Source organism: Vigna umbellata, chromosome 3 (genome assembly GCF_029865625.1).
Source record: "Vigna umbellata cultivar VRB3 chromosome 3, Vumbellata_1.0, whole genome shotgun sequence".
NCBI lineage: Eukaryota > Viridiplantae > Streptophyta > Magnoliopsida > Fabales > Fabaceae > Vigna > Vigna umbellata.
In genome coordinates, this window is record NC_142167.1 from 43,478,316 (window position 1) to 43,499,330 (window position 21,015).

Sequence of the window (21,015 nt, forward strand, 5' to 3'; positions counted from 1 at the left end):
GATATTAATTCATTATCTAGTTAAACTTAAGTATCTGTAAATTTACAATATACAATTATATATTTTATAATATTATAACTCTTACTGTTCTTAAATTTCAATTAATATTTATTTATTAGTGACAATGTTGCGTTGCTAAAAATTAAAAACTTGATTCAACTTTTATCAATAAAATATATGAACTGGAAAAGAGTTAAAAATTACCATATTTATCTGAAAAAGAAAACATGAAAGAGATTAAAATAGTTCCGTAAAGGAAAAATATTTATAAATTAAAATACAGCTACTTTACAGCTTAAAATAAAAATATATTAAGTGTATCTATTTAAATTTTGAACTTAAGATTTTAACATATATATAAGTATTTTCTTTTTCAAAATGTTAAAGTATTTACTTTTTTAGGATACCCCTGGTTGATCCGATTTCAAAAATAGCCACAGAAGAGATTCAATTTTTTTTACTAATTTAAAAAAGCAAAAAAATGTTCATTTTTGGAAAAATAGATCAGATAACCCAAAGAAAAAAAGATTAAATATGTTATTTCATTATTTATTTCTTAAAAGAAAATGCAGAAGTTAAAATAGTGAGGAAAAATTAAAAAAAAAAAGGTGGTGAAAATATAATACCTTAAAATTGAATTGTGCTGCAAAGAGAAGCAATAAATAAGCAGAGTTTTTGAGTGGTGGTGTTCACTCACCCACGATTCAGCCTATATAAGCACCAATCTCCTGATGGAGGCTCCCCAAACATCAACCCTTCACACCATTCTCCAAAGCCCTTTGAAAATTTTCTCATCACTTTCTTCTCTTCACCATTCAATCAGCCATGGCTGATGCCAGAACCAGCAGCAGCAGCAAGAGCAATTCCCTCATCCACCATCCCTCAAACCACAAGGGTGGTTGGAATGCTGCCATCTTCATCATATGTGAGTCTCTCATCCCCCATTTTCCCTTTCTCATTCCAGCTCTTCACACTCTCTCACACACACACATTAACACAAACACCTTGCACATACTTCACATCAAACCTTGATTTTCCAAAACTCAAACATCTTTGCTCAGTTCCAACTCCATCAAACTCTGAAAACAAGAGAAACGAATCCAAACACACATTAACATATTCACTCACTCACACACACACACACACAAACACTCTTTCTCTTTCATCATCATCATCATCATCACGAGTTTGATCTTGAATTCGTTACTTGACCTATGTTTTGGGTATAGTTGTGGAGTTTGCTGAGAGATTTGCGTACCAAGGATTGGCGAGTAACCTTATCCAGTACCTGACGAATGTTCTGAACGAACCCATCACGCAAGCAGCGAAAGATGTGAACACATGGGTGGGAGCTTCCTCCCTCTTCCCTTTGCTTGGAGGTTTCATAGCTGATTCCTATCTGGGTCGCTTCAACACCATTCTCTTGTCATCGCTCATCTATCTTGTGGTAAGTAAAAAAAAATTCACCCCTTTTTCATCATTTGCTTGCTTTAATCTTTTCACTGTTGCAACAAGTTCAATTGCTTTGGGTAAAACATTGTCATGTCTCTCTTCTTCCCTGCTTGATTCTTGCCAAATGGGTGGAATCTAATTTATGTGCTCACGATGCAACAACTTTGTCTTTTTGCAACTTCACTCACTTACGTCTATGGTCCCACATCGTTCGGGAACCATAATAAATATCACCTCAATTTTTTACTATTTCTTTTTTTCGTTCAGCAGAATCTCGTAAACGCGTTATTTTATCAAGTGCTCTCAGATAAATTCCATGTTTTATTTGTGTATATATAATTGTAAATAATTATTTTCTTTTTATTTTTTATTTTTAATTTACATATTAAAATTATTGAATTTTTTTTGTTTATTGTTGATATGTGTCACTCGAATCTAGAAATGAATTTACAACACTGTCACAATAAAGATATTTTGGTCAAAGTTTGTTGTGTTACTAAAATTTGTCTATCATAGTAGTACTTTTTTTTAAAAGGAAAAACGTATATTAATTTAAAGATTTATATTTTATACAAGTACATTCAATTCCTTTTATAAAGTCAATTTTATAAGGAATATTTTGGTATGGGAATTTCTGTAGTTAAATATTTTTTTTAAAGAACCGTGCTTTGCTTCTAAAATTAATTAAATGAAACAAAATAATATTTATTGATTCCTTAACTATTACTTTAAGGACACTGAATTTTTTTTCCTTGTTCTCTGCATTGGATGTTGTTGCATATATTTGTTTCTTAATACAAAAATTAAAATGATAAAGATTCATTTTATTTTAATTAAAAAATGGTATAACACTATCTATAGTGTTGTTTTCTTTTGGTTTGGACTCTGTTTTTTCTTATACAATTTTTGAATGTGACCTCAAAAAAATTAATTTCTTTATGCGAATAGAATACCCAAAATGTCTCTAACATTGCTTTAATTATGATTATTTAGTAACTTTAGAAAATAAATTAAAGTATTTAATATATGGCCTAAATGTTTCTCTTTTCTTACAAATACGTGGCATCTTAAACATTTTAAGCATAAAATGATATTTCTATTATAGATTATAAATTTATGACTCAGAATCTTATAGTATCTCTTAATTACATTATCTGATATGATCTACGTATTAAGTAAGATTTTTAATTGTAAAAATAAAAAATAACATATTTCTGCTTTAAAGTAGTGGCTTATCTAATACAATATTAATTAAAGTGATGTGTGATAATGGAATTTACGAAAAAGAAATTAATACTTTATTTATTCACTCTTGTAATGGAAATGATATAAAAAATAAGCTTTTTAATTGTTATCACTTTTAAGGTTTTTTTTATCATATAAGATCTTAATTTAAATTTTATGACTTTTATTAATTAATGTTTTATTTGATTGGTGATAGAAATTTAAATTTCTAAAAAATATTTTATTTTTTATTTTTAGGATTGAAGATCTTAAATATTAATTTATACTAGTGTATATTAATAAGAAAGTTTCATAAAATTGGAATTTAAACTTCTGGTTTTAGTGTTATAAATTCTTTGTGAAATCTTTTTGTAGCATTCCTAATATGTCATAAAACTACACTAATTTTAATATATTAAAAATATATATATTTTTTAAAATATCAAAATTAGCATAAATCAATATATTTTAACTTATAAACATAACAAAGAGAACCACAACTCAGAGTTAACTAATTAAATATTTAAGAATATCAAGTTTCGTAGTGCTTTGCATGACCATGCAATTTCTGCAAAGTAATTTAATTAATGCATTAATTAAACCTTAAATAAAATCATTAGTTATGTATCGAAAACTTGAAAACATGAGTAACTCAACGTTTCTTTAATTAAAGTTGCAGGGAAAGAAGGAATAATAAATAACATCTGAGAGAAGAAAACAGTCATTTAATAAATTTATAACCGTGGTACAGTAATAATAAATATCACATGACAACTAATTGTTTACATCTCATCGAGGTTGTTTTCTTCTAAACACAAACTTCATTGCACATTGAACACTGTGATCGAATTTAATATTTCTCTGAAAACCTTCATATAATTTAACAGCCATAAATATAAATTTTTAAAATTCTTAGTATTCTAAGTAACAGAGATTCATTCATTTGTCAAATATGAAAACCCAGTTGAACTTAAAAGAAGAACAACACCATTTAGATGAATATAAAAACTAAAAATTGAAACTTAGGAGATACTTGATTCTTGATGTGAGTATGTTTTCTTGGTGAATATAAACACAACTGACTTATGTTAAATTCCAATTGGATTCAAAAATCACGAAGTTCCTTTAGTGAATTCTTTTTATTAAAGATTTCATATCAATACATATTTATAATATAAAATAAGTTACAAGTGGATTTCATAGAGTTGAATCATATTTAAATTAAAATATATATTAAAAGATAATTTGAGTAATTAACAAACTAATAATATAATGGAAATCCATTAACCACATAAATTATTGAAAGGTGGTGAACATTACTTGCAAAACACACTGTTGATGATTAAAGTTTCAGCACTTAATTATTGAGATGTTAATTGCGGGTATTATGTGGGGTATTATTTGTTGTTATGGGAACACACTTTTCCACTTCCATGGAACACTCAAATGCTTGAGCACATCAATTGTGATTCCAATATTCCGTACAAGATTTGCATATTTCCTGTGATTGTCCACATTATACATGTCAGCCATGCATGCACTGTCAATTAGTTTAATGCATAGTTTTAGCCATTGTTGATGGAAGAAGAATATCATATGTTATCCTCACATCATCATCATCATGTATGTGCTACAGGGCATGATTTTCTTGACCCTTTCAGTGACTGCTCTCAAGCACAAACTTCTATTTTTCGTGGCGCTTTATGTCCTTGCCATCGGGGACGGAGGTCACAAACCCTGTGTTCAAACCTTCGCCGCCGATCAGTTCGACGAGGACACGCCTGAAGAGAGAGACGCCAAAAGTTCCTTCTTCAACTGGTGGTATCTAGGAATTGTTGCTGGCTCAACTGCTTCTGTTTTTGTTGTCATATATCTTCAGGTAAATTACTCAAATTCATTTGTTTTTATTGTTTCTGATTGAGTAAAATATATAATATGCTTTTATAAATTTAGAGGGTAAAGTGGATGCTATTTGATCGGGTTATTTTAGAGATTAAAAGGACATTTTAATGATTAATTTGATGTGTTAGATTTTTAGCTTGGTTTTTTCATCATTCATGAAAAGAAAAAAAAAACTAGCATCAATTTGATTATCTAAAATATTGGTAACACCAAATTGTTTTTTTAAGAATAATTCTTGCATTTCTAAATTAAGGGTAATTAGAAATAATGTTATATTATTACTATAATTATCTTAAGCTTTTGCTGATAAAAACATGTTCTAACTTTTATTATCTCGTGGCACTAATTTGATTCCAAAACACGGTAAGTTTCGAAATATTTATAACTGAAAAGAATCATTAGAGAATCAAATTGTTGCTAAAGTCTTTAAAAATCTGTCGAATGACAAAAGTTGGATTTCCTCTATTGCTAATTTGTTGTTTTGTGATTAATTATTTAATTGCATTTGGTAATATAACCACGTTTAGCACATATCTTCTATGTTTCATTATTAGCCAAGTTTTGCATATGACTTTACCTTTTTACTCAATTTAATCAATATTTAAGACGTAACACATTAACTTACGTCCATTCCATGGACCATTAGATTTTGACAACACAACTATAGTTAACTTATTTGGGATAAAGTTGTTTTCGAAGTCTAGGATTGAATGTTCCGCATTTGTTTCTTGGGAAAAAACCAAAACCCCTATTGAAGATTAAACTATTCTAAAACATTTGATTATTATTAGTAGTCATTATCCACAAATAAGAAAGTGATTAACTAATCAAAAGATGGCCATGCAATGTACAATATAATATCCTTGTTGACAATGAATAACATTATTTTTCTCTTATAAAAGAATGGTTTGGAAGGTAGGTCATAGGTGGGACTAGTAAAATAAAAGAAGCAATATAAAATTGATTGATTTATTTATTTTATATGTGTGTGAGGCTAAATCAAATGGAATAGTACTATAGTGGATAAACACCCAAAAGAGAATTTATGGATCACACGCATTTCTTTATTAGAATATCAAGTTTCACTAACATGGGAACATATTCCTCACATAAGTCTTTTCCATTTATATGCACCACCCTTGGACAAGTTATAAGTGAAATGCATTGTTCATTTAAAAAAGGTGGGAAGAGTGCTCCATGACTTTAATATTTTACCAAGAATGTTTGGTTTTATATAGACAAAAATCCTCTCCTTGTGAGTGGATTATGATGGTTTTTTTGGGTTGTATAAAAATACACTGATATTGGTATATTCAATTTTTTTAATATATTTTAAAATATTAAAATCAGTGTTTATACTTTAAAGATACAACATATGGAAAACACAAAAAAACTTAACAGAGAATCCAAATTCGTGAGTGATGCTTATCTATAATCATAATACATAACCACTTAATCTTCAATTCTAAAATACATATTATGATGTCATGGTATGTTCCTTGATGATGTTTTGATGTATGATTGTGAATGATGATGTGGATGATGTGAATTGGGAATTGATGAAACAGGACAATGTTGGGTGGGGAGTGGGGCTGGGAGTGCTGGCAGGGGTGTTGGCTTTGGCATTGGCAGTCTTCTTGTTGGGAATCAAAAGGTACAGAAAGGAAGGCCCAGCAGGGAGCCCATTTACCAGGCTGGCCCAAGTCTTTGTGGCCGCTTCACGGAAGTGGCGCGTGCTCTCCACGCACGGTCTCCACAATTTTTGCTATGAGGAGAAGGAGCAAGATGAGCCCCATCATCTCCATGCTCAACCAAAAATCCACACTCTCCTTCATACTCCTCAATATAGGTGGGTGCCACTTCTTCTAACTTGTAGAACTCTCCACATTTTTCTTTCCCATTATTCTATAAAGAAAAAGATGACATTTTTGTTATATGATTAGAAATAACTTTTTTTATACATCCACCTTTAAATCAAAAGGGTTCTTAAATAAGATTTGTGATTTACTAAAGTTCATAGAAAGAATCATTTTTTTTCCTTGAAAACACATGCCCATTTGAAAACAATTAAGTGGCTTCTCCATGTGGATTATGACTAAGTAGAGGTGGAACGAATGATGATGAATTTGTGGTGGGAAGAGTGAACTAAGTTTAAAGAACATGCATTTTATTATGATGATAATTATTGAGCAACTAAGTTGAACTTCTTTTTTGTTAGATGAAGAGAATAAGTATAATGAATCAAAGTAAACAATGTTGTTAAAAAGAATAAGGGGGTTGTCTAGAAATTTCAGCCCCTCTAAATCAAAGAAGTATTTAGGTGTTGATATTTTTTTACAGATCAAATGCTTGAAAGTGGAATCCTTTGTCACAAGCACATGGTGAATGCTATCATTTTACATGCATACCTCATTTTTCACATCTAAGCCTATTAAGACGGTGTCTCAGTTTCTCTCTTTTTTTTGCATCCTTAACACAAGCACTGCTGTGAGCACTGTATTTTATAATCACAAATCAAAAAGCATGGAACAATATTAAATTAACCATCATCCATGTTTCAACACAAGACTTTAACATAGACTTGGCCACTACCAAAAAGAAAGAAACATAGACTTTATCATTATTTAATGCATTCTACAAGTATCTTATTAGTTGTACCACTCATACAAGAATTATTCCCATCACTCACTGAAAATCTGATTGGAGTCAACTCTGAAACACGAAAACTCATGGGGGCCACATGGGTTTGGTCTACGGTTGGAGTTGATACCAACAATTGATTGTGGAACTAGGACAATCTTTTTCTTTTTCCCTGTGTTTTTGTTGACACTTTCGATTACCACATGATTGCTGAGACGAAATTGGATGAAACTGAAACAGATTTTTAGACAAGGCAGCGATGATTGATGAAGTTGACTCCAAAAGCAAGACAAGAGATCCTTGGAGATTGTGTTCAGTGACACAGGTTGAGGAAGTGAAGCTTGTTCTTCGTTTGATTCCAATATGGATAAGCTGTTTGATGTTCACAGTTGTGCAAGCTCAAGTGCACACATACTTCATCAAGCAAGGTGCCACAATGGAACGTTCCATAGGGCCACATTTTCAGATCCCTCCAGCATCACTCCAAGGCCTTGTTGGAGTCACAATCCTCTTTGCAGTGCCATTCTACGACCGTGTCTTTGTGCCACTGGCAAGAAAGTTCACAGGGAAAGCCACTGGGATAACAGTGCTGCAGAGAATTGGGGTTGGACTTTTTCTGTCAATTCTCAACATGGTTGTGTCAGCACTTGTGGAGGCCAAAAGGGTTGCTGTTGCAAAGGAGCATGGCCTAGTTGATGACCCCAAAGCAATTTTACCAATCAGCATATGGTGGCTGCTTCCTCAGTACACGATCACTGGAATCTCTGATGCATTTACAATTGTCGGGCTGCAAGAGTTGTTCTATGACCAAATGCCTGAGGCTTTGAGGAGTTTGGGAGCTGCAGCATACATAAGCACTGTTGGGGTTGGTAGTTTTCTTGGAAACATTGTCATAGTTGTTGTTGAGGCTATCACATCAAGGCATGGTGAGAAGTGGCTTGGTAACAATCTCAATAGGGCACATCTTGATCACTTTTACTGGGTTTTGGCAGCGTTGAGTGCTGTTAACATGTGTCTTTATGTCTGGATTTCCATGGTTTATGTGTACAAAAAAGTTCACGAGGATCATTACACAAGTGATCATCAGGGTTCTGGCCACAAATATAATAGACCCGGAGTCTGAGAGTTAGAACACAAATGTTTGGCTTTTGCCAAGCACACCAACTCCAAGATCAAAGTTAACTCTAGATTACAATTCTAGTTCCAATAAATACTAGTTTATCTTGGATTTCAATGAGAGGATTTAGTTTATGATCATCTTCTATATATTTTTAGATAGAGGGGGTAATTTAGTTAAATCTAGTTATATTTATTTCAAGTTATAAATGTTTAAAGCATTGTATAAAATCATGAGTTAATGTATAATTTAATTCTGAAAATGGCCCTTTGTCACTGTCTAAGTGGACAACTTGGTAGGATTAATTTGCAACAAATAAATTTGTATGGACTTGTGTCTTCAAGAACTCTTGAGAAAATATCTTAAAATGAAAACATATTGACATATACCACAGTAATGATATTGAATGAAGTATGTTGCAGAATCTAATAAAAAAAATGGTCATGTTATTGTAATATTATTTATTCTCATAAAACTTACTATGAAAAATAATAATCAAACAAAAATATATAAAGTGATGTAATTTAAATGAAAGACATATTATAATTAATGAATCTCAGCAACGTCTTATCTTTTCTTAAGAGTCAACTCATAAGGTGAAGAAAAACATATATCTACGTACCAAAACTTAACATCAAACCAAAGTATGCTGCTCATTATTCTTCAAAGGAATACATTCTGACACCACATATTTTATCAATCTCTAAAAGATCAAATAAAAACTACAATAAAATACAAAAAAAAAATATATATTCTAATTTCTATTTATAAATTTTTAAGTATTTATCCATTCAAAGTTTATCCTAAACAAAACCAAATGTTTCCACAATCAATATTGACTTTTAATGAGTTTTTATTAGACAAATACAGTAAACACGTTTTTCATGTAATTTTCCTAAAACCTTATTATTCATAGTTCTCGTCACAACTTTTTATTTACCATGTCATATAAATTTTCTCAAATTAACCCATGCATGGCAATGGATAAAGCAAAAGACTAAAAGTTGGAGGACTTTTTTTTTCTTTTGATAAGATAAATATTCATTTATTGAAAAAACTAACACTACCAATTGTTTATGCGTATACACGTTATTCTTTTTATATGTTTTTTAACTGTAATATTAAAATAATGTTAAATATATTTTTAGTTCATAAATTTTAAAATGAAATTAGAATTTTTTTTTAAAATAAATAAATACAAATTTTTAATTTAATTACGTTAAATTTTTTTGATGTATTTAAGATATTCTGAATTAATATTTAAATTATTTATACTAGGGTTAAATATGTTTTTAGTCCCTAAACTATTGACCGTTTCTGGTTTTCGTCCCTCTTCCAAAGTAAGGTACAATTTAGTCCTCAATCTTTAAAAAACGTTCGTTTTAGTCGAAAAAACGAACGTTTTGAGGACTAAAACGAGGACTAAAAACAAAATTTTGAGGACTAAAACGGACGTTTTTCTAAAGAATGAGGACCAAATTGTACCTTACTTTGGAAGAGGGACGAAAACCAGAAACGACCAATAGTTTAGGGACTAAAAACATATTTAACCCTTTATACTAAATATTTGATATATTTTAATTCAAATGGGAGTTGAAACATTATTTAATATATGTTTATTTTTAAAATTTGAAAATTAAAATATATTAAAGTTTAAAAATGATAAATTCAAATTTTGTATTGAAGTTTAGAAACTAAAAATCATCCCTTAAAATAAATATATTATATAATGCATAGTAAAATATAGTTATATGTAGAATATTTTAAAATAAATTAAGGTTAACTTAGTCTATATTTTACCACAATCTAAACTACTAAGTTTTTCTATTCATAATTGTTAAAATAATCAGACTATAAAATATAAAGGAATCAAATCTGACATTGGCAAATTTAAAGCGACCCTAGCAGGAGCATCTTTAAGGGATACCTTTAAGTGACAAAGTAAGTGATAATTGAGCAAAGAGACACACCTTGTTCCCACACCTTTTTACTATGTGCACCCAAAAGCATAAAAAAAAGTTTATACATATCACATTACTTTTTTTTTAATTATAAATATTATTTTTAATAAATTAAATTTCGGAAACCATAGAAGCTATTATTTCAATATCCGAAGTTACTAAATGACGAGTGCTTAAAAAAATAGCATTATTTAATAATTTTATAAATTAAATGAATTGAAAGTTACAATTGATAAATATTGTTCTCTTAAATATTTTTGTAAAATAATTGATAATTTTTGTATTTAATAATTTAATTAGATTACAAGGTTCACAAAAAACATACTCAAATCCTATTCCTTAAGCCTTTGATCTTATGATCACTTATCATGTTTTAATCCATTGAATCCTCATAAAGTGAAATTATGTTTTAATTTTAAAAGTATAAGATTACTAATCAACCAAGTTCTATTTCTAAATATAAGCATCCGTTAGACATCTAATTTCAAGTTTAGATTCTAAAGATATTTTCCAACACCTCAAGAATCACAAATCAACTCAAGAATCACAAACCAAGTATGAAAAACAATCCACATAAAATATTAAGCATAAAAATCAATACTAACTTAATCTCGAAATATATATATATATATATATATATATATATATATATATATATATAACACAATTTTACACAACGATTCAATGTTTTACATCTAATCTCAACAAATAGAAATAACTCTCCATGGTGGAGAATCTAGGATTTATAAATTGAAGAGAGAAAGAAGAAATTGAAACCATAAAGAAGATGAAGACTCTTTCACAAATAAAAAAAACAACGTTCTTACTTTTTAAAGATTATTCAGAATTTGTAATTTAATTACAAACCTGAAGTTAATATTATTCTTATAGGTATTACATATTATTTCCCATTTGAAATATATCATGAGTTAAATTATATTTTTAATTCAAACAATTGATGTATAGACTATGAGACTAATGTTCATGTTGTATGCTAATAAAAATATATTTCGTTTATACCAAAAATTAAAGAAAAAATATTCTTTTTATTACTAAATGGTTGTTTAGTACAATATGGTTGTTATTTCTAGAAATGGTGTTTTTTTTTGTTAAAGGATATATTGTGATGATTTTTTAAGTTAAGGCTTATGCCTTCATCTTCAAAAGAAATATCTAGTAATTCTTCTTTGCTTATTACAAATTCTAAAAGTTAAGATATTTCGCATGGGTTAGATCACATAAATTTAAATTATATTGGAAGAATGAGGTCTCTAAATTTTATTGCTAAGTCTTCCATTGATTTAAGGAAAAAATGTGAAATAAAGGATCCAAAATGTATAATTATATAAAGGGTTAAATATGATTTTGGTCCTTTAACTTTGAGTGAGAATTGAAATTAGTCCATCTTCAAAACTTTAGCCCAATTTAGTCTTCAACTTTATAAATGTGTGCATTTAGTCCTTTTAGCAAAATTTTGTTAAGTTTATTTGATGTTTCAAATACATTTCATGATAGCATTTGAGTTGTTTACACTATTTGATACTTTTTTCAATGTTAGTTGAGAAACGAGTTTGAAATGTCAAATAAATTTAACAAAATTTGGTTAAAATGACTAAATTCATGTAGTTCTAAAGATGGTGGACTAAATTAAGAGAAACTAATTCTAATTTTCACAGAAAGTTAAGAGACCAAAAACATATTTAACCTTTATATAAATATATTTTTGAGAAATTGACATGTGAGTGTTGTATTAGATGATCCTTATGTGGTTTTAATATTTGGGTCTGCTGATTTATTTCATGTTGGTAGTGAAGGACATTTTTTTTAGATTTGGTGATTTAACTAATGTGTATAGGCAAATATGAGTGTGCTTTACATTGCTTTGGCATAGAAAGAAATTTTGTAACAAAGGTTGACAATGACAACTTAAAATGGGTTGACATTTAAGTTGTATTGTTTTTGGTAATGACATTAGAATTATATTATTTTTATATATAATAAAGTTAGCAATATATATGGTGAAGGTTTATATTGTGCTTGTTATGTTCCCAAATACAATTTCTTGTAAAGAGGAGAGTTGTAGGTACATGTGGAGGTGTATGAGTTAGAACATGTGAAGAATAGGAGTGTAGATTCTACAGAATTGATGTTCTGCAAAATTCTGCAGTCTCGTTGAGTGAGCCTAGGCTTGCTAAGCGAGCAAAGCTCTCGGTTTCTACATTCATAGAGCAAGCCCTAGGGTTGGGCGAGTTAATTTGGGAGGAAATTTGGTTGTAGCAGTGGATAAGCGAGAGTTCTACGAGAATTCTTTGTTTCATTATTCCCAGAATGAGGGGTGGCTCGCTGAGCAAGGGGAGTTCTTTCGCTGGGTTGAGACATGTGCTAAGCATATTGTTTAGAGTTTGATTGGAAGCTTTCTTTCTTTTGATTTCTTATAACTATGAACTATTTTATGTTTGTTTAAAAAGTAATTATTGAATTAAATGTTGTTTTATACATGATATTAAGTATGTAATTGAGGTGTGGTTGAATAAGAATTTCTAAGATGAAATTCTAAATGGTTGTTTCAAGTTTGGTATGTATGAATGTAGGAAGCTCAGTCTTGGGGGTTATCTTGACGCTCTAGTGGTTACTCATTCTCAATTAGAGATGGGTGATGCATGTGGTGAGAGTAGTAGGAGATCTTAGTCTAGGTGGTCCATTATGGCCTTAGACACGGAACAAACTGACCTTGTGTGTGGTAAGATGAAACTCATTGGCAAGGGCTCTGCATAGCAGTAGAGGTAACCACAAGTGCATGACCTGTCATAACTCGACATTCATACTTTTATCATATCGTCAAATCATGGTATGCTCAAGATGTTTGTTCAATTTTGTATCAAATGTGATGTATGATGAATTTTGATATTTTGTGTTGTTTTTTTTTTACATTAGCTTACCTTTCATTTGTTTTTTTTGTGTATGTTGGTTTCTTTTGCAATGATCACTTAGTTGGTGTGATTAGAGGGTGATAACATCTCTAAGGAACAGGCTTTGAGAAGTGATCATTCATATGTTTAGTGAAGTAGAGTAGTTACTAATTTTTATTTTGAGTAAATAATATTTTTATTTACTTCAGTGTTGTATATAATGTTAGACAATTATTTTCTTGGGATAATTCCTTAATAATATTTATACTATTTGAATGAGATGGTGTTATATCAATATCAAATATAAAGAATATATATATATATATATATATATATATATATATATATATATATATATATATCTCAAATAAAATTTAAATAAATGTCAAATTATTATAAAAAAATAATAAAAATGATTACACACGTGTTACAAAAAGTAAGTTATGAAACCAAATATCAAATAAAAGTTAATATAAATTATTTAAGTTACTTTAAAACGAATACAAATCAAGTTAGAACAATATTCATCTCTAATCATAAATTAATTAGTTAAATACTATTGATATTAATGAATTAATATATTTTTCTTTGTATTATATAATTTTGTCTTGGATAAACTTTTTTATAACTTTTGTAAAAGGAAAAATAAAAAAAATTATATACGTTTTTATAAACTAAAACTAACATGCAAAAAATAAAATTAAGAAATAAAAATTTCGTAAATTAAATTTTCTATAAAATAATTTATCCTATGAAGAAATTAATTTGAATATGTTTTATTTTTCTACATACTAAAAGAAGTGTCAAAATATATCTTGAATTAATTAGGAGGAATGAGCTTGCTCACTTTTTTCCAAAACAGTCCCTGAAACTTTAAAGTCATTTTATAACAATTATTTGAGAAAAAAAAAAGCAACCTTCATTTAATAACTGGAATAAATTTTTATTATTACTAGTCTCACACTAAAAGCGAATGAATGACTTATGTTATTCCAATTATTAGGTTAATATTATTTATCAGTATTATTATATGTAAACAAAAAATTTATCTAAAATTATATAAAAATTAATAGTCTTTAAAAATGTCTTTCGTATTCTACAATGTTTTCTTCTCTTTTTTAATTTTCTCTTTAATCAAATTAAACTCATCATCTTATTTTATCTTTTTTTTCTTTTTTCTTTTTTCTTTTTTTTTTTCGAAATGAATCATACAATGAATTGAGAGGAAAAATGAACTGCGTTGACCTATTTCTCTACAAAAGGTCTGTACAAAAGCAAAGTGCAGTCTCTTCATTATAATGACTCCCAGGTGAGTGTTTTTGCCACGTGTCACACCACTCGTCACATGTCACGTCACTCGCCACGTGCAGTTCTCCACAGAGGAAACAAACCCTCCATGCATGCCCATGCATCATGCCCATGCACCATACCCATGCACCATCCACATGCACTCTCATCATCTTTGTTTTTAGTTTTCTTAAAGTGAGAGAGACCTTTGAGAAGCACATAGACAAAAGTGTCATGTCACCACACTAATTTATGCATGAGAATATATTTTTTTAAATATCTATAAAAGAATTTATATATAAAAAAAATCTATTGTAAAGTCCTATGAAACTTTATATTAGTTATCCTAAAGATAACTATAGGAAAAACATAAAAAATTTGTGGAAAACCTCATTATTCAAATTGTTTAGAGAAAACTGAATTGAACTAAAGTAATATTTAACCGAGTTAAGTTATATAAAATTATTAAACTATATTTTAAAAATTGTACTGTAATATAATATTATTTCATTTTTGAAAACTAAAGTAGATTATATAATATTATTTAATTATATATATATATATATATATATATATATATATATTTGGTCTACCTCTGTAATTATTTATAACAAAATCACTTAACTGCATTTAATTTCTTAATATTTTTTGATTTTTTTTTTCTTAAAATAGAAACTACAAGGTCAACAACCAATTAAAATTACGATATTTAAAGAAATGTCTAAAATTAATCACAATTTGAAAATAAAAATAGTATGCTTTTTTTTCTCATAAATAAGACAAAGATAGTAATACTTAAGAGATGAAATTATTTTAATTTGGAACAAGAATATTAAAAACTCATATCTTAATTAGGGATTTTTTGGTGAATTATCCAAGCTCACATATATGTATATTACTTCCTCCAATATCCAACCTAAGCAATCTGATGAAATCTGAAAAGGTGTAAAGTATTTTCATTGTGCTCTTTCTTTTGAGGAAGAACACAAATTGGTGGCAAGCATTTAGTGAATATATTTCAACTTAATGATGGAAAAATGTCATAGATTCATAGTGACATGTTTATGAGGGACATGCACTAGGATGATGTCAAATTCAATTATTCACTTCCAATTCATTTAAAATTTAACATGTGCATGAAATTTTTTTAATGGTTTGATAAAAAAAATTAGATGATTAATTTGACTTAAATGAAAACTAATAAACTCTTACAAAAAAAAAATTAGTATTGTTGAGAACTTTGGAGGTGATTGAATTCTTTGTTATTATAATCATCTTCATTTGTATAGTTTGAATGGATATGAATCTTTGATACATAACACTATTTTACCATATGATACAATATAATAAAACACTTCTATATAAAGTCGTTTATTCTTTTTTAAACTCTATATGCTTTTTGGTTACAATTTGGATGATGAATTTTAGATCATTCATTCAAGGCAACACCATCAAGATTTTTGCACTATCTTCTTCAAAACTTTAACAAGAAAAAATATCATGCATTTTCATTTCTCTATATATTTATGTTATTCTTCTCTATTTTGGTGCCTAGAAAGTCAAAATATCAAATCCATTATTAGCTAATGAAGACCAAACATGGAATAACGTTTACAATGCAATGCAAATTGTCTTCCTCGTTTTGGTAAGGTTTGATTCAATCATGTAATACCATGATTCGTTAAGTTCAATCCTTATCTCTAATGTTCTTCTTACATTCTTTAATCATATAAAATCAAATTTAACATAAATGTTAAAGAGAGAAATATCTCACCTTATCCTTATATATGTGTGTTCAAAGTTTCTCACACTATTAGTTATTATCTTTAGAATATATATAAAAAAAAAAACATGATTTGATCGGAATCTTTTCCTTAGAAAGGATTAAAGAAAAATGGTCTAATAAAAGAAGATATTTAATTTTAAAATACCCGTAAAAATTGTAAATGTATGAAATGAAGAGTTCCACTTTAAATAGAAATAATTGAAAAGTAAACAATATATAAAAAATAAACAAAAGAAAAAGTCTACAATCTTTTTGTTTTGGTTTAGATGAATCTTTTTGTTCATGGAATTTTCATTCATGCGAACTCAAGAAAGTTGACCACAAATAATATAGTAATTTTTTTATATATTTATGAAAATATTTTTTCATTTTATGATATGAAATCTCAATTGGATGTATTATTATATTATTACTTAATTTATTAAAAATCACCATATTAAGTTATCTCGTTTCTGTATCATGAATGGTTACTATTATATCCTACATCACAAGCCAGTACATTAATTTACCATTGGGCCCAAACCCAATAACATGTGGGGTGTTACTCCCTCCACCACCACAACTTGCTTCCTCCACCACCCCATTTCCCTTTTACCCTTTTTTTTATTTTTTCATTCCTATTTTACCCTTATTAAAATTTTAGGATTAATATTATTTAAAATCTCACGTGAACATTCATTCTCTTTATCATTCTTCCCTCTTTCTCTTTATTATTTTTCTCAGGTTCACTCTTACGTTCCACCATCGTTGGTTGTCTCTCATGTTTCACTTCTTCTTCTCTTTTATAGAATTGTGACGTGAGAGTGTGGTAGACTTTGTGTTTAGTAAGATTGAAAGTGGGGAAAACAATTCATCTTCAGCCGTGAGTGGGGTGGTGCTTCAAGGTGCTGGTTTAGAGGCGTGAGAGGTTCAGAGGCGTGAAGGTGCGTAATAAAACCCTAAAATATAAACCGTAATCGTTAAACGGATGTGAGCATCCGTCGACGGATGTCAACATCTGTTTAAGGGAAAACGGATGTCGACATCTGTTTTCCCTTAAACTGATGTTGACATCTGTTTTTCCCTTAAACGAATGTCGACATCCGTTTTCCCCTTAAACGGATGTTGACATCCTTTAAAGATTATGGAAGATGAGAAACGGATGTGATGGAGTTTGAGTGAGAATCTGAGAAGGTTGGGAGGTGGATGAGAAGGGGTAAAAAGATAGATTTTAGGGTTAAAATAAATAATTAGGATTAAAAAGTAAAAAGGTTATTTTTGTAATTATAAAAGGTTAGTTTTGTAATTCAAAAAATATGTAATAGAATTGGGGAGGTGGAGGAAGAAAATGTGGTGGTGGAGGGAGTAACACCCTAACATGTGATGATTCTCAAACCCAAATGATGAAGTGAATCACTAAATTTTTTAAAGCTAAATCACTAAATCATGACTAAGATTGAAGCCTTTTTGTTAAAAAAAGAAAGAAAAAGAAAAGAAAAAATCATCATTAGAAGCTTAAACTTGAAATTGTATTACAATTAGTATACCACTAACAACTCGAAGGAGTATCACTAATAGATATAATCTTTTTTCAAATAATGACTTAGGTTTAATTCAAGGTAAATTGGGTTCTGTTTTTCTTTTCTTTTAGATAAAACTAGTATTGTCAAAATAAGTCACTTGACTCGACTCAACTCGGTTAATCATGGATTGATTATTTAATAAGTCAATTCAACTTGTTTTATTTATTAGTAGTTTAAAATATTTGAATCCGACTTAATTAACTAAAGATTTGTAGGTTAAACAAGTTGACTCAATGACTTATTTAATTATAATTTTTTTTCAATAAAAAACATTTTTTCTAATTAAAATCTAAATAAAGTTCAATTCAAATATAATATAAAATTATGTTAAATTTCAAATAGAAAAAATACAATACAATCTAAAATCATGTTAAACTCAAAATACAATCCAAAAGTATAAAAGTACAAAACAAATTAAGATATAAGATCAAATCATTATTGTGATTTATCCCTTTATCCATTTATAATATTAAAGTCTTGAAGGATAAATTCACGTCATAAGAAATTTTAGATTTAGGATTTTCTTTTTTTTAATTTAATTTAAAATTTATGATTATGTTGATAAACTAACTTGGCTCATCATCGATTTAACCAAAGTAAGTCATATTTTTAGTAGGTTAGATTTAATTTTGATGTGTATCGAAATTCATAAATTTTTTAAAATTTAATTATGGTGAAACTCGTAATGAGTTGGATTGATCTACAAATTTTAATTCATTTTAACATCATTATACATAATCATGTCCGTAGCTGAAATTAAAGATGACAATTTCTTTTTTCTTTTTACATGGTAATATGTGCAGAAAATATTGTGTTAGATTTTATATTAGTTGGTTCTTTATACTAAAGTGAAATTCTAATACGTAAAAAGCGTGTTAAACTAACAATCAAATTTAATTAATCTTACTCGTATATCATTAAAAACTTGTATATAAAAATCAAATGCAATGCAAACTTGTGAAAATTCTCTTTAATAAAGTTACCAAGATAATTAGAAATGAGAGTTTCGAAATTGAAATAAAACTAGAAATAAAGAATAAATTTAAATTTTGGATCGACTAAATTATTTCTGTTTGTATTTATTAAAATTGAAAAGATGCATAAATATCGTGACTAAAAGTATTTGACTTTATTTCCTTTATCAGTTAGTTTTGACTTCATACTACTAAAAGTTTAAAAGTTTAGTTCACTCAATGCTTAATTTGAGAACTGTTCAATAACATCTGCCACTATTTTTTATAAGTCATAATCTTCTTTTAAGTTATGTAGTTTTTTATATGAATATTAATATATTAATATTGGGCCACCAAAAAGAATAAAACTTGGAAACCGATGGTTGAAAAGTCAATGACATTCGAGCAAAAGAACAACAACGTTGATTTTGACCCACGTAACGCAAATAAACAAATTTAAATTTCAAATAATTTAATAATTTATTATTTTAACAACTTCATTATAATTTCCGTTGCTAACTATAATAACAGTATGGTTTTAGTTTCTCGGTCATAGAAAAATGTCGGGATTATTGAAATAGTTAAACTTGGCCAAAAACAGGTTAAAGATCGTTTCATTAAACTGATATTAAGAACATAGTTTTATTATTTAAACATTTAATATAAATAATTGAAAAGAATAAAAGAAATCATATTCAATAAGATTTACAAACGGAAAATGATACTTGAACAACCATTTTTGACAACATTTAGACACGCGCACACGTGTCAAAATCTGAGTGGTCCATTTTCATTTAATTTTTCCAACTGGACCACTCAGATTTTGACACGTGTGCGCGTGTCTAAATGTTGTCAAAAATGGTTGTTCAAGTGTCATTTTCCTTTACAAATTGATATTATTTTATGAACTAGTATTGTTTTTATAAAATTTACCATAACAAAAAATAATAAAATTATAATTATTAAAATAAATATAAATATTTTTTATAATTTTATTGTAGATAGTTTTTATTTATTTTTTATGTAATATTTTATTATAAATATTTATTTTAGTTTAAAAATAATTAATTTGAAAAAAAGATTGAATTTTTAAAAAAAACGTTAAATTTAAAAAATAACAGTCAATTAAAAAGTAAAATTGGTAAATGATTAGTTAATAAAAGATAATATAGAGGAATCATCTTTATATAATAATATAGATATTTTAATTTAAAAATTGTTAAGTTTAAAAAAAGGTTGAATTTAAAAAAGTGATTAAATTTAAAAAAGTCCACTTAAATGGTAAAATTCGTAAATAATTACTTAATAAAAGATAAATTTGGAAAAAAAAAAGGTTTACACCAAAATGAGAAATTATCTTTATATAATAGCATAGATAATACATCAATTTATATTTTTATATCTCTTATATCATATTAATTTTTCATTTTGTATGCAAATTTGTTATTATTAATTGAATATATTGTAATTTAATAATTTTACATAATTATTACGATATATTTAGAAATTATATTTATTTATATTATTTATTGAAATGGGTTTAATTGTGGGTCAACCACTTAAATCGTAAACCAATATCTTGAAATGGCCTTTTAATTTTAAAATTACAGTTTAGAACAAATTTTAAATGATCAATAGAATAAAATAGATCTCATTAGAAACTTAGAATACGGAGGATCAAATTAGAATCTTGAGATATCTAAAGTTCCCAATTGAAATTTCAAAAAATAATATGCACATTTGTAATACCTGAAAAAAAAATCAAATAACACCATACATACTATTTCAATCAAAGTTCAAATTGCTATTTCAAATCACTTTTTATCACAATCCTTGATATTATAAGAAATCATAAATAAAATGCCACTAATGTAGCCATAATTACATTACATGAAATCACACTTGCAATTGAATTTGTGGTTACAAATATTTTATAAAATATTGCTTATAATTGAATGTTAAAATCTTGGTTTAATGTTTCAATAGGTCCCTGTTTTCGTCCAGAATTTCAATTGGGTCCTTATTTTTATAAAATTGAATCAAATAAGACCTTTCCGTTAAATTGATGAAACGGCGTTAAGTGTTGTATTACCTCCTATTTAATTCAATTTTACAAAAAGACCCAATTGAAACGCCAAAAAAGAAAGGATCCTATGTGAGATTATGGACGAAAACAACGACCTATTGAAAAATTAAACCTAAAATCTTTGGATAAATTTTCT

The 21,015-nt window shown here is 27.9% G+C and overlaps 1 protein-coding gene across 1 annotated transcript; it reads left to right on the forward strand.

The window, feature by feature from the left end:
- Nucleotides 1-810: 810 nt before the first annotated feature.
- On the forward strand, nucleotides 811-8,452 carry LOC124822723 (protein NRT1/ PTR FAMILY 5.4). The gene is made up of 5 exons (XM_047294762.2): nucleotides 811-925; nucleotides 1,230-1,447; nucleotides 4,313-4,555; nucleotides 6,147-6,427; nucleotides 7,459-8,452. The coding sequence occupies exons 1-5, from the start codon at nucleotides 826-828 to the stop codon at nucleotides 8,339-8,341; spliced, it is 1,725 nt and encodes a 574-aa protein (XP_047150718.1). The 5' UTR covers nucleotides 811-825; the 3' UTR covers nucleotides 8,342-8,452.
- The last annotated feature ends 12,563 nt before the right edge of the window (nucleotides 8,453-21,015 follow it).

Excerpts from the sequence above, each read along its gene's own strand:
- LOC124822723 (XM_047294762.2), top strand. The coding sequence starts at position 826 with ATGGCTGATGCCAGAACCAGCAGCAGCAGCAAGAGCAATTCCCTCATC. Across the intron at positions 1,448-4,312 it reads CATCGCTCATCTATCTTGTG|GGCATGATTTTCTTGACCCT; the intron begins GTAAGTAAAAAA and ends TATGTGCTACAG. Across the intron at positions 4,556-6,146 it reads TTGTTGTCATATATCTTCAG|GACAATGTTGGGTGGGGAGT; the intron begins GTAAATTACTCA and ends TTGATGAAACAG.